Source organism: Pimephales promelas, chromosome 8, assembly GCF_988280905.1.
Source record: "Pimephales promelas chromosome 8, fPimPro1.hap1.1, whole genome shotgun sequence".
NCBI lineage: Eukaryota > Metazoa > Chordata > Actinopteri > Cypriniformes > Leuciscidae > Pimephales > Pimephales promelas.
The window spans coordinates 13,141,715-13,157,438 of record NC_142776.1 but is presented as its reverse complement, the minus strand read 5'-3'; the positions used below and the strand labels follow the sequence as shown (position 1 = coordinate 13,157,438).

Here is a 15,724-nt window from a genome sequence, read left to right as displayed (position 1 = left end):
ATACTTGTTTTCTATTTGAATATATTTTAAAATTTAATTTAATTCTGTGGTCAAAGCTGAATTTTCAGCATCATTACTCCAGGTCAGTACTCTTCAGTGTCACGTGATCCTTCAGAAATGCTTTTCACTGCAACTGTACTTTTCACACTATTTCATAATTTTTTTCTGTTCTTGAGAACCCCGGTTAAGAACCAACTCTGAAGCCTTTGCTTAGAGGAAAGACTCCACAATGCATTGGATCACAGTGAAGTCATAAACTTGACTCGAGAATGTTTCTGTTGTAATTAGGTTTAAAGAAGCCCTTAAACCCTGTATATCTATATTATCAATATTATTATAGTTGTTATTAATAGTGAATTAATCTAAAGCTTTTGAGACTTTTTTATTTTTATTTTTTTGTCATGAAGATGTGACCATTTCCTCCTTTTTATGTAGGCTTACTAAATAATCTTGATAGAAAAATCAGGGGGGTGCCCTTTTTCAGTTTCAGCACATGCCCCTCAAAAGGTCTGTGCACGGCCCTGAGCTGCACTGAAACTGTCATTTGGACCTTGAAACGGTTGGGGTCCATTGAAGTCCATTATTTGGCGAAAAAATCCTATACTGTTTCATCAAAACATGAATTTCTTTTTGACTGAAGAAAGAAAGAAAGAAAGAAAGAAAGAAAGAAAGAAAGAAAGAAAGAAAGAAAGAAAGAAAGAAAGAAAGAAAGAAAGAAAGAAAGACATGGACATATTGGATGACATGGGGGTGAGTAAATTATCAGGAAAAGTTTTTTGGTAACGCTTCCTTTTATAGTACAGTACTTACAGTGTATCTACAGTGTACTTACCTAGAAAGTACTGGCTAATATAAGGTAAGTAAATGGAACAGGGGTAGGTTTAGGGGTAGGTTCAGGGTTAGTAGGCTTCTAGTTATTACCCAGTAATTGTAGGCTAGTTACTAAAATAAGTACATAGTATTTACAGGGGTAACTGGACTGTAAAAGGAAGCGTTACCAGTTTTTTAAAGTGAACTAATCCTTTTACTTCCTCACACACAGCAATAGGGCTATATGACAAATAAAAGGTCGTAAAAGTTTATTTCATATCATTTATGTGGCTTTTCTTAGTGTTATACTCAAGGCCATTGTCACAGTCTGCGTCTGCACCATCCTGTCTGCGTCTCCTGCACTACACTTCCCATGATCCTCTCGTCTGCACACCTGAACTCACTCCCTCATCAGCCTCCCGTTCAGCGTCCTGTTTCATCTGTTTCACCTGTTTTCACCCCATTATGTCTGATTCCTCTGTGTATTTAGTTCCCTCAGTTTCATTCTGTCTTTGTCGGTCGTTGTCAATGGATGTTTGCTGTGAGCCCGTGTGGCGCCTGTGTTCCTGTCTTCCTGCCTGTTTTGTATATATTAAAACCTGATCTTAGCCGATACTCCGGACTCCTCGTTCCTTGCCTGAGCCACACCGTGACAGCCATACTGAGAGCACACCTTCAGTATCTGCTGCAGCCGAGCACTATATGGACTACATGGACCAGTTCGTCTGCATACATAAGATGATTAAAAAATAGTGTTGCCCACAAGACAGACAGTTTTTAACATATTTAGCTGGTTTGATAATTCATCTATAGATGAATATATAGATATAAACGTATAGAATATATAGAATACATACTATATATATATATATATATATATATATATAGATAGATAGATAGATAGATAGATAGATAGATAGATAGATAGATAGATAGATAGATAGATAGATAGATAGATAGATAGATAGATAGAATAGATGTTTATATAGATATAAACATTAAATAAAATAGGAGACAAAATTCCTCCTTGTAGCACTCCATTACTAACATGGAAAGAAGCAGATACAACATTGTCCCATTTAACCAGAAACGTTTAATGGGCATACCAAAACATTAAAAGTAAAAAAAACAATATACTTGTAGCTATATATAATACGGAGCCCGGGAAGTCACCTGTGGGGGGAAAAAAACAATCCTAGGCGACGGTTTTGCAATCCGTCCCCTCAGTTTATAAACTGTAGCCTACTCACGGATTCTTAAACTGTTCCCTCGGTTTAACAATTAGTGCCCCTACGCATCAAATCTCCAAAACCATAAGCTATTTCTCAGCCTTTGACTCAGTTTTCAATTGCATAAAATACTTTTTCAAAACACTACACACAATTCTCTGCCTAAAACACAAAACATCTAGCAGGAATTGAATGCTTTCCATTTCCAAACACACCAATCAGAATGCTACACTTATTCAACAGGTCACACACTCCTCATATGTGCAACACTAATTGCTTTACTGGTCAATTACCAATCACTGCTTTTTTGTAGTATAAGCGTATAATAGGTCAAAGGTCAGATTGCCTGTTTTGAACAATGGATGTCAACAATGGACAGAGATTCCCCCACACTAAATTGTGTCCTTTACTGTATTATAAAGAATATACTTTTGGTTTACATACGTTTCTGGTTTTTGATACTGTACACAACAGTAATGTTTGGCCTAATAAATATTTTCTGTTTCTACATTGCATTGGTGATTACAGTGTACTTGTTACCCCTCTCGGGAAATTGCTTTCACTGTAGAACATTGTATTGAAATGTAGATATAAGTGTATGGAAGACCAAAGAGCTTTATATTTAGAAAAAAACAATGTTACAATGTAATATATAGATATAAACGTATAGAATATATAGAATACATATATATATATATATATATATATATATACAGTGTTGTGCAAGTTACTTCCAAACTGTAATGCATTAGGTATTACTTGTTACTGTTATTTAAAAGTAATTCATTACCTTACAATATTACTGTCCCAGAATTGTAATGCGTTACATTACTCATGTATTACTTTTGAGTTACTTTCACCAAAATAACTAAGTAGAACTTAACTTTTGGGCTGTAACGATATGCAATATGAAACCGAAATCGCGATTCGCCACATCCACGAACCTACAGAATCGCGACACACCTCTTCCAACTCCCAGCGTTATTCTCCTTACCGTCCATATCCAATGCTGCCTTATCTTTAAATTAGGCTATTAGTATTATTTGAAGTTAACATTATAAAATACGTGGACCTACACCACAAAACTAGTTGAGGATAAATTATTTAAAATTGGGGAAGTCCAGCATTATGGACATGATGACATTTGCAGTCAAAACTTGAAATAAAATTGAAAATAGGCTACTTCCTTAAAGGACTCCAGACATTAGACAAATATCAGTCTATGTTTTATTTTTAATATTAGGGAAAAGACACACATTCATGCGTGACAAAAAAATAGGAGGCAAAATATATTTTTTGTAATTCTGTTAATTACAATGCGCAAATCGGATGAGGAAGGGTTGGCTCTCCAGTCTCCATAGAACTTAAAATATTCATTTTATTTTAGTTTGCTTGTTCGTGTTCGCATTTATGAGGAAAAAACAATGTTAGAGACGCGACCGCTCTGAACTGGCACTAAAAGACTGCTTTAAAACTTTCACATAGTCTGTTGCCTTTAAGAAGTAAAAGCAGACAATACACTGTAATACAACTGTAATACAAGCCTCACTGAACATGTAACGAGTAAAATATTACTGAAAATTGATTAGTAATACCTTACACTACTGCGTTACAGCAAAAAGTAATATGTTACTGTAATGTATTACTTTTGTAATGCGTTACTCCCAACACTGTATATATATAGATAGAATATATAGATGTTTATATAGATATAAACATTAAATAAAATAGGAGACAAAATTCCTCCTTGTAGCACTCCATTACTAACATGGAAAGAAGCAGATACAACATTGTCCCATTTAACCAGAAACGTTTAATGGGCATACCAAAACATTAAAAGTAAAAAAAACAATATACTTGTAGCTATATATAATACGGAGCCCGGGAAGTCACCTGTGGGGGAAAAAAAAAACAATCCTAGGCGACGGTTTTGCAATCCGTCCCCTCAGTTTATAAACTGTAGCCTACTCACGGATTCTTAAACTGTTCCCTCGGTTTAACAATTAGTGCCCCCGGATTAATAAACCATACCCACGAGTTCCTAATCTGTGCTCTCAGATTTGTAAACCGTGCCCTCAGTTTTTGCAATCTGTACCCACAAATTCATAAACCGTGCCCACACTTTCGTTTTTTTGTAATCCGTACTCACGGATTTGTGGCTCGTCCCAGAGTGTGCCACATGATTCAACCAGGCCTCTTGTTTAGATGCGGGATGCATTGCATTGTTTTTAAAATCCTTTTTTAAAATGGATAATAACCTACATTTAGGCTACTTTTATCTTTAAAGTCCATTTTTTTAGAGGAAAAAGCTCAGTAGCCTATAAGCTAAAAAATAAATAAAATAATAATAACACAGTTCAAAAACTGTAAAAGATTTGGTTATAAGTTATAAATTATTTTATGTTAAACATATTACTGTCTTCGGTGAACTCATTCATAGTAGCTAATAAACGCAAATAATAATTAACGTTAGCTATCAAAATCCATTTAGGCCTATTTAGAAGACGCTTTTATCCCAAAAAAAAAGAACAAAGCAATTCGTCAAATCAGTCTTAGACAATAATAATGGGCTAAGATTATAACAAACAAACGCATATCCAAGTGTTTGTTTGGAGCGCGCATTGTCACTGAGCCGCGGCCGCAAACACAGTGGAACAATTTAAAATAGGCTAATAGCATTTCTGGTCATAAATACATTATACATAATACAATTATTTGCTACTACTTTTATTTGTGTAAACTCACAATAACAAGAAAACGTTGTGTAGGCCTATTTGTAAAATAAAATATTTTTGTTTTGTTAAAAATATTGTTTAATCAGGCGCGCTTTCATGATCTCCGGAGTGCGTCTCATAAATAAGCTGAAACAAAAGCCTATCTAAAGCTTGAAATGTCCACTTTTACACTAACAAATTCGAATCGAAAGCAAATACCATCTGATTAGGCTATACAATCCGAAAAGTGCATTTCTCTAAGGTGCATCTGCTTTACAGTGGAGATGGAGATCGCCCGTCACTAGAAAATTATTTATTTAAGCAATAAAAATCCATCGTTATTTTTCAGACACATTTATTATGATTAGCCTATAAATATAAATCTCATTTAGAAATGCGGGCAAAATATAGTTTTTAGAAAGTCTATTTTTTTTTTAATTAATTTGCGAATATTTTAAATGTTTAATAAAGGCAAAAGTCAATGTTATTTATTTTTTGTGCACAAACTCTTGGACATGCGTCAAAATCTTGTGTTTATTTGTGATAATCTCAGCCCTGTATTATTGTCTAACCTGTATTATGACTGACATTTGACGAATTGCTTTGTTTCTTTATTTGATAAAAGCGTCTTATAGCCTATCTGTAGCCTAAATGTAATAATAATAGCCTAATTATTATCATTAGGCCTATTATTTGCGTTTATAAATTTAAATGAGTTCACTTAAGACAGGAATATGTTAATCATAAAACAATTTATGAATGTTTTATTATTATAGGCCTATAACTTTGTGTTTGTGTTAGGCCTATATTTATTTTTATTTTTTTTGAATGTGAAGTCCTTTTAAAAACAATGCATCCTGCATCTAAACAGGAGGCCTGGTTCAATCATGCGGCACACTCTGGGGGACGAGCCACAAATCCGTGAGTACGAATTGCGAAAGCGTACGGTTTATGAATTTGTGGGTACAGATTGCAAAAACTGAGGGCACGGTTTACAAATCTGAGAGAACGGATTAGGAACTCGTGGGTACGATTTATTAATCCGTGGGCACGAATTGTTAAACCGAGGGAACAGTTTAAGAATCTGTGAGTACAGTTTATAAACTGAGGGGACGGATTGCAAAACCGTCGCCTCGGATTGTTTTTTTTTTCCCCATAGGTGACTTCCCGGGCTCCGTAATACAATAACGTTCAATTTCAACTTTTATTTTGTTGAAAATACTATCAGCACAGCTTAAATGGGAATTGAGCACCTTCTCCGATGTTACGGACAACTAACATGTTTATACCTTGCAAATAACATTGGTATAAAACAAATAAGGCGATTACATGTGTATTGAAGTTGACCTACCAATAACGTACTTTTCTTTGAAAGAAGAACACTGTTGTCCTGACTCTTTATTTGTGTCTTATTTACCGTATGAAAACATGAACCATTGACAAGTACTTCACATGCTCTCACTCAACCACTACTGCATATCTGAACACAAACAATGTCTGTTCTCCAAAATGTAATGAAATAATATTTCTGCAGGCACGTCTAATGGTGTCTAGACATTCATTTTCAAGACGAACAGGGCCCGGTTCCCCGATAACGCTCACTCTTAGCGCGCTAAGAAGACCGTTTGAGATTGAGATGACCGATCAAAGCTGGATTTATGTTCACAGAACCGCGATCCACGCGCAAATCCCAATGCAAAGCTTCATGAGATAGGATGCAAGTGGCAAAACTAAACATCAATCAAAGCTCAGCTTCAGAAAGGGGATATTTACAGGTAAAGATAAAGAGACTGAGAGAAGAAGAATGAGAGAAGGAGATGGAGATAAGAGAGGAGAGGAGAGGAAAGCAGGTAATGCAATAGCCTATTGCATACAATGCCCAGAATGAGAATAACTTTATTGGAATGGATTCATATTTAACACAAATATACATAGCCTAAGTTCTTTGACAATTACAGTGGAAAAATAATATGCCACCGAAGCCCCTAGCAAGAGCACTTTTGGGACCTCTGTATTTATAAAACCCTGTGTACGGCTTTTGCACTGAATAGAAAATTATATTTTTTACAATGAATTACAAGGCTGAAGAGTACACTATTGCACACTTATACTGAGGTTTTAATTACATTATTTTACAGTAACATTGGGGAACTAAAGTGGGCATGTGGGTAAAATGAGTCCCATTACAGCCCTGAAACCTTTCACTCAAAGTGCAAACCTACGCATCAAATCTCCAAAACCATAAGCTATTTCTCAGCCTTTGACTCAGTTTTCAATTGCATAAAATACTTTTTCAAAACACTACACACAATTCTCTGCCTAAAACACAAAACATCTAGCAGGAATTGAATGCTTTCCATTTCCAAACACACCAATCAGAATGCTACACTTATTCAACAGGTCACACACTCCTCATATGTGCAACACTAATTGCTTTACTGGTCAATTACCAATCACTGCTTTTTTGTAGTATAAGCGTATAATAGGTCAAAGGTCAGATTGCCTGTTTTGAACAATGGATGTCAACAATGGACAGAGATCCCCCCACACTAAATTGTGTCCTTTACTGTATTATAAAGAATATACTTTTGGTTTACATACGTTTCTGGTTTTTGATACTGTACACAACAGTAATGTTTGGCCTAATAAATATTTTCTGTTTCTACATTGCATTGGTGATTACAGTGTACTTGTTACCCCTCTCAGGAAATTGCTTTCACTGTAGAACATTGTATTGAAATGTAGATATAAGTGTATGGAAGACCAAAGAGCTTTATATTTAGAAAAAAACAATGTTTATCAAATAATGCACTATAATGAAATAAGTGTTTGCCATTTTAATGCATATGCTTCATTCTGACATGTGTTTATGGTATTTTTAATGCAGTTACATTTTTCATGGAGATGTGAGGCATTTTGCATGTTATGTGTGAAGTTTTGGAAATTTGAAAAGTTTTGAAAAAAGGTCACATAGTTTTGAAAATGTGTGTAAGTTTCTAAAGACTGCTGCACAGTGGCGTCTTGAGCTCAAACAACACTAAGAGAGAGCTTACGAGTGGTCCAGAACAACCTTACGAAAGTGTGACTTACAGAAGGTATACTTAGCGTACGAACGTGTTGGGAACCGTGCCATAAGGTTAATTACAGGCCAATCTCGAACCTGCCTTTTCTGTCAAAGATACTGGAAAAAGCAGTATCCTCACAACTGTGTTCCTTTCTTGAAAGAAATGATATCTGCGAGGACTTTCAATCAGGATTTAGACCACATCATAGTACCGAGACAGCTCTCATTAGAGTCACAAATGATCTGCTCTTATCGTCTGATCGTGGTTGTATCTCTCTATTAGTGTTACTCGATCTTAGTGCTGCATTTGACGCAATTGACCACAACATTCTTTTAAGTAAACTAGAAAACGTCTCGGTTACGGATGTAACCCTCGTTCCCTGAGTAGGGAACGGAGACGTTACGTCAGAAGTGACGGAGAATGGGGGATTCGCATAGAAAGCCAATCCTCTTCGAGTATTTAACAACGAGCCAATGGCATGAAAATGCCTTGGGGCTGCAGAATTTGCATAGCGTATCTCCGCCCCACGCAGTGGGTATAAAAGGAGGAAGTGAACGCAACCGCAGTATGTCTTCGCTGGGGAGCCAAGGCTGAATTCCGGCGTCTACCCAGCGATACAGCTGAAGTGGCAGGGAGACGTAGCGTCTCCGTTCCCTACTCAGGGAACGAGGGTTACATCCGTAACCGAGACGTTCCCTTTCGTAGTCACTTTGAGTTACGTAAGAAGTGACGGAGAATGGGGGTCAGTGCCATCACGCCATCTTCAAGCTGTCTTCCAGTGCCCAGCGAAAGTCTGGACCCCTGAACCTTTTTTTTTTTTTTTTTTAACAGGGATCCCACTTTGACACAGGATTACCAAGGTACACTGGGAAACATATCCCGGGAGGGACATGCTACCAGATGCCTACCGAAGGAGGACTTACAAATTCGCATATGGCCGCATAGGAACGCATATGGAGATCACTGGAGCACCAACCGCAGGTGGCTACTAGAATTTAACTCCAGGGGTGGCAGATGGCTTGCCAAGGGAAGACACATGCTCAGAGAGGCTTACAGTGGATAATACACATGAGACAGTTACCATAGGGAACCGTGCACATGGAGGCACCTAGCCGGCATCCAGAGCAACAGCAGTGGTGCCCGCATCGTCGGTGCTGGAGGACTCAAGGCTTCAACGGAAGACACTGAGGAAATATCACACTTATCCAATCCGAGGAGTGGAATGGTGAGCAAGCGAAGACACCTAAGCAGGTCCAGTACTGGCGGAAGCGAGTACGTGAGAGGACACCGGCTCTATTCGCAGATAATAGAATCTCGCGAAGGTGTTTGGTGTCGCCCAGCCTGCAGCTCTGAAAATGTCTGTTAGCGAGGCGCCGTACGCTAGAGCCCAAGAGGAGGCCACACTCCGAGTGGAATGGGCCGTCACACCAAGGGGGCACGGACGGCCTTGCTGCTGGTAAGACAAAGCAATGGCGTCCACTATCCAGTGAGACAGCCGTTGCTTTGAGAGAGCCCTTCCCTTCTGGCTCCCCCCATGACATACAAAGAGCTGGTCTGAGGTCCTGAAACACCACGTTCTGTCAACGTAGGTGCGGAGAGCACGTACCGGACAGAGCAGTGCCAAGGCTGGGTCTGCCTCCTCCAGGGGCAGCGCTTGCAGGTTCACCACCTGGTCCCGTAAGGGAGTGGTGGGAACCTTGGGCACGTATCCGGGCAGGTCTTAGGATCACGTGAGAGTAAGCCGGCCCGAACTCCAGGCACGCTTCGTCAACGGATAATGTGTGCAGGTCCCCCACCCTCTTGATGGAGGCCAGTGCAACCAGGAGTGCTGTCTTCATGGACAGAAACTTTAACTCTACCGATTGCAAAGGCTCAAAGGGAGGCCTCTGCAGAGCACTTAGAACTACTGAGAGGTCCCAAGAGGGTACGAGGGGAGGACGAGGCGGATGTAGCCTCCTCGCTCCCCTCAGGAACCTGATGACCAGGTCGTGCTTCCCTAAGGACTTACCTTCTACTGCTTCATGAGAGGCGGCAATGGCCGCGACGTAAACCTTAAGGGTGGAGGGCGACAGCCTGCGCTCCAACCCTTCTTGCAGGAAGGAAAGCACGACACCGATCGAACATCTCCGGGGGTATTCTCCGCGAGAAGAGCACCAGCTGACGAAGAGGTTCCACTTCAACGCGTAAAGGTGTCTCGTGGACGACGCTCTAGCGGAAGTGATGGTTGCCGCCACCGCAGGTGGCAGCGAACTCAAACCTGCCTCGTCCCATCCAGGAGCCACAAGTGCAGCCTCCAAAGATCGGGACGAGGGTGCCACAGAGTGCCCCGTCTCTGAGTGAGTAGATCTTGTCTCAGAGGAATAGGCCAAGGAGGTGCTGTCGCGAGGAGCATGAGTTCGGAGAACCACGTCTTGGTGGGCCAATAGGGGGCTACCAGCAAGACCTGCTCCTCGTCCTCCTTGATCTTGCACAACACCCGTGCAAGAAGGCCCGACAGAAGAGACCAGGGAAGGACCAGCGTTCCACTGGGGTCTGTTCTGCCGGGGGTCTGGCGATAGAGGGGGAGGGGAGTGGCATAGTCGAGGGACGACACACGCTCCCTTCCGCACCCTCAGAGACAGAGAGGAATGAGTGGGCTGACGCACTGGGACGTCGAGCGCACCCATTCCTGTCTGTGTGCTCAGTGATGATGTCAAGTCTTTCTTTAACCAACTCAGGGTACTGCCCACCCGTGGGTGAGCAGCGGGGAGCTGAGAACAAAAGATTCTCCCCCGGCCCTCCACCGGGGGAAGGAGGGGGCCTGCTACCGCCTCCTGGGAAAAACTCGGCTTCATCACTGAGCAGCCCGTCTCAGGAATGTCGCTTGGCCTGGCGTTTAGCGGGGCGTGCGGCCTGAGGGGGCTGTGACGCCTGCCTGCGGCCTCCTCTGCGCCACGACCCGGATGAAGGCTGCTGCTGGGGCCGCGTGGGAGGGAGGGAGGGGAGCTGCAGGGGGGCGTCCTCGGCGGCGAGCAGGGGGAGGCGTCTGCACCGACGGCTGGGTGGAGGCAGCAGCTGGCCGTCGGGGCAGAATATGTTTGATCGCCTCCGTCTGCTTCTGGGCAGTCGAGAACTGCTGGGCGAAGTCCTCGACTGCACCGCCGAAAAGCCAATAGCAAAGGGAGAGCGGGGCGTCGAGCAGACGAGTCCGCTCGGCATCCCGTGTGTCTGCCAGGTTGAGCCAGAGATGGAGCTCCTGGACCACGCTAGTGGCCATCATCTGACCAACGGAGCGAGCGGCCACCTTCGTTGCCCGGAGAGCAAGGTCTGTGGCGGCTCGCAGTTCGTTAAATGCCGTTTGGTCAGTCCCCCCCTCGTGCATATCTCTGAGCAGTTTGGCTTGGAAAACCTGCAAAGTGCTCATCGCATGCAGGGCGGAGGCCGCCTGTCCCGCCACTCTATAGGAACGCGCCGCCATAGCAAACGAGAACCTACAGGCTTTGGATGGGTGCTTAGGAGGACCACGGGAGGAGGCGCTCTGTGGACACAGCTGCATCGCAACAGAGCGCTCCACCGGGGGCATCCCAGTGTACCCACGGGCGGCCCCACCATCGAGGGGAGGAAAGGCGGGGGAGGCTAGAGCGCGCTCTCGGGAGGACAAAGGGGCCCTCCAAGTGCGCGTCAGCTCCGCATGCAGCTCGGGGAAAAAAAGTATCGGGGTCGGCTGTGGCCTTGCGGCGGCAGCCTTGCCCAAAAACCAATTATCCATCCGTGAGAGATCGGGGCAGGGTGGAGGGTTCCACTCTAACCCGATACTCACGACGGCCCGAGATAGCATGGCCGTTAACTCGGGATCAGACACTGGCAACGCTGGCACTCCCGAGGGAGGCAACGCAGCCGCATCCTCATCTCCCTAGGAATCAAGCCCGCCTTGTGATGCTGCGATTGACATCGCATCATCCTCTGGAGCGCCGAACGAAACAGACGGTACCTGCGAAGAGGCAGACGGCTGATTCGAACTGGCGCTCGCTGGCTCTAACACTGGAGCGGGGGGTGTGGCCCGAGGAACTATCGTCGGGGCTTTGTTCCACACCGTCACCGTCAGATCATCCTGCCCGCGAGTCGAAGAGCTTCTCGTGGAAGAAGCAGATTGAGTAGCGGGGACGGGGACTCTCACTTTAGTCAGATCATTGAGTCTAGATCTCAGTGTAGAGATGGTCATGTTCCCACAGAAGGAACATGAGTCATCCACGAACGCTGCTGCTGCATGCTGAATGCCCAGGCAAACAGAGCAGCGATCGTGACCATCAGAAGACGACATGAATCGACCGCACCCAGAAGAACATGGGCGAGACATCTTTAAAAAGACGTGCCACGTGCAGCTCTTTCAATGAGAGGAGGAAATTCACTCTTTCAGCGCTGAGGCGACCAGGGAGAAGCGCAAAGTCTGGCAGACCACTGCTCAGATCGCAGGCGATGCAGAATCTCGCTGGGTACCGCCATCACACCAACACTGAAGAGGACGCTCGTCTCGAAGAGTCTTGAATCAGTGAGAATGGCTTTAGGAGTGAAGAGGTCTCTTGGCTCCGAAGCGAAAACATACTGCGGTTGCGTTCACTTCCTCCTTTTATACCCACTGCGTGGGGCGGAGATACGCTATGCAAATTCCGCAGCATTTTCATGCCATTGGCTCGTTGTTAAATACTCGAAGAGGATTGGCTTTCTTTGCGAAACCCCCATTCTCCGTCACTTTTGACGTAACTCGAAGTGACTACGAAAGGGAACTATGTTGGCATTTGTGGAACTGCATTAGCATGGTTTAAATCATACTTATCTGACCGTTATCAGTTTGTAGCAGTAAATGAAGAGATGTCTTATCGATCACAATTTCAGTATGGCGTACCACAAGGCTCAGTACTAGGACCGCTGCTATTAACTCTGTACATGCTACCAAAAACTTAAACGCATTCTCATCCCAAAGCGCCATATACAACGCTTTTGCAAAAGCGTAAATATCCAACGCACATGGCACCCTTTAACGTCTAATGAGACGCTTCGGGTATGGTTAAGTTTAGGTATGGTGTAGGGTAAGGGTTAGACCACTAGGGGGCGCCTTCTGCCCAAATATATCTGCGTCTCATTTGACGTTAAAGGGTGCCATGTGCGTTGGATATTTATGCTTTTGCAAAAGCGTCCTATATGGCGCTTTGGGATGAGAACGGGCTCAAAACTTCCTCACGTAACAGCCTAGAATACTCCCTAACACTTGATGGCTGCTCTGTTAAGTCTTCGTCGTCGGTTAAGAACCTGGGTGTGCTCTTTGATACTACTCTCTCATTTGAAAGTCATGTGTCTAGTATCTGTAGAACTGCATTTTTCCATCTTAAAAATATATCTAAATTACGCCATATGCTCTCATTAGCAAATGCGGAACAATTAGTTAATGCGTTCATGACATCAAGGCTAAATTATTGTAATGCTCTACTGGGTGGTTGCCCTGCATTCTTAATAAACAAACTTCAGATAGTCCAAAACGCAGCCGCTCAAGTTCTTACCAGAACCAGGAAGTATGACCATACTAGCCCGGTTCTGTCAACCCTGCATTGGCTGCCTATTAAACATTGTATAAATTTTAAAAATATTGCTGATTACTTATAAAGCACTGAATGGTTTAGCTTTAGTACTTGAGCGAGCTCTTAACGCATTATAGTCCTTCACGTCTATTGCGATCTCAAAACTCCGGCCAGTCTACCTAGAATATCAAAGTCGACAGCTGGTAGTAGATCTTTTTCCTATTTAGCACCAAAACTCTGGAACAATCTTCCAAACATTGTCTGGGAAGCAGATACAATCTGTCAGTTCAAATCTAGACTAAAAACACATCTCTTTGGCCTAGCATACACATAACACACTATAGACTTCCTAAATTAGGCTGCATAGTTTAGATCAGCCGGAACTGGGAACACGTCCCGTAAATCCTGATGTAGTTTGGTACATCAAAAGAAGGATGGCATCTACGCTAATATCAGTTTCTCTAATAATGTAGTAATCTAGTTTCTCTAAAACTCTAGTAATCACTGTTCCTTCGTTGGCCAGAGAACTGGCCCCCAACTGAGCCTGGGTTCTCCCAAGGTTTTTTTCTCCATTCAATTAACTGATGGAGTTTTGGTTCCTTGCCACTGTTGCCTTGCTTTTGGCTTGCTTAGTTGGGGACATTTAATATTCAACAATTGTCACGGGCTGGTCAAGGAGGACGACGAGGAGGGTAGAATTAACACTGATATTTTGATAAATGAAACTCGGAAACAGGCAGACAGGATGACAGCAGGTAACACACAAACAATACCGGACCAGGGAGTGAAGACAGGCAGGAACTTAAATACACAGTGACGGTGATAAACAAATGACAATCAGCTGTGCGGGAGGTGGTTAGTGTCCATGGAAACAGATGAGGGCGGAGAACTCAGACGAGGGGAACACGTGATGAATCAAAACACAGACAGTCCATGGGTGGTGACAGATCGCCCCCTCCGGCAAGGCGCGACCTCGCGCCGTGGCAAAATGACGGAGGGGGAACCGGGGGAGGTTCAGGTGGAGGACGAGACGATGGTGAATCACAGACGAGAGGCTGGAGTGACGGAACGGTGAGGGGACGATGACGATTCCCTGGCGGCCTTGATGGGGATGGCGCGGTGGCGCAGACCCAGAGCCTCCCAGTACCGACAGCCGATGGCAGAGAAGACGGAGGGAAGAAACCAGATGGCGAGGGGACTGACGGTAGCTGGGGGATGACCGACGGAGACTCGGTGGCAGGATCTCTCGGCGCAGACGGAGAGCCGGTGGACTCAAGCGATGTCACCGGTATGGGAGACCCCGGTGACGTAGCGGCGACGAGCGCTGGAGCCGTAGCCAGAGTGCCCGAGAGCTGAGGTGGAGGTGGAGTGAGGGAGGACAGAGGAGACGCCACAGGGAAGGAGGAGCCCGCTGAAGCCGAAGGGGTGGAGGGATCAAGCGTAGCAGACTGACCGCAAGTCCGTGGCGCAGGCAGAGTGACGACTGACCAAGGGGGAGCCGGCAGGACGAGGGAACCCGCTGTAGCCAATGCTTCGAGGGTCTCAGGTGGAGGCGCAGGTGGGAGGAGCCAAGACGGAGCCGGCAGGTCGACTGGCCGAGATGGAGTGCCGAGGACCGAGGCTGGAGGCGAAGCCGTGGGATCCTCGAACACAGGCGCCGCAGATGGTGGGCTGACCTGCCGCTCGACGTCGGGGACTCCCCACGGAGATGGTGCAGGGCTGCGCACATCCAGCAGCGGCGAGGCTGGAGGACTGACTGGGAACGGTGATGGGATGGAGTGAATCAGACAGACGGCAGGACAGAAGTCATCACAGGCTGGTTGAAAATATGAAATAGATGCCGATGACGGGTGGGATGGGGCGGGAACGATATCCAGTGTCCTGGGTTTCATCAGCCAGTCCTCCAGTTCCAGGAAATTAGTCCCCTCGTCCGCAGATGTAGTGGGCTCACACCCCTGGTCAGACTCCTGTTGGAGCTCCTCCTCCGGGGCGAGGGTCAACTCTGTCCTCTTCGTCTCGGGCACTGGTTGACGCGTCACGGTGGGTGGTAGCTCTCCGTCTGCGGGGGGCACGCACGAGATCTCCGCGGTCAAGGGTGGTAATTCCGGCTCTGGGTCTGGCAGTGTTCTGGATCGGGCTTCGATGCTCTCCAGACACCGGGAAACGGCCTCCTTCCAGTCCAGGTTAGAGGTGTCTGGGAGGTCGAAGTGCTGGTGGTAGGTGGCCCCGATCCAGAACAGGGTCTTCAGGGTTTCATCATCGAGGGGGCTGGAGAGTGCAAGGGGAACAAAGTCTCTGGAAAACGAAACAAAATCTGATGATAATTCAGCGAGATTGATGAAATCGATGTTCAT

At 44.7% G+C, this 15,724-nt stretch overlaps 1 protein-coding gene across 1 annotated transcript; it reads right to left on the bottom strand.

Annotated features, from left to right (window-relative positions):
* Window positions 1-14,260: 14,260 nt before the first annotated feature.
* LOC148977661 (uncharacterized) lies at window positions 14,261-15,724 on the bottom strand. The gene has a single exon (XM_089134604.1). The coding sequence runs from the start codon at window positions 15,722-15,724 to the stop codon at window positions 14,261-14,263; it is 1,464 nt and encodes a 487-aa protein (XP_088990730.1).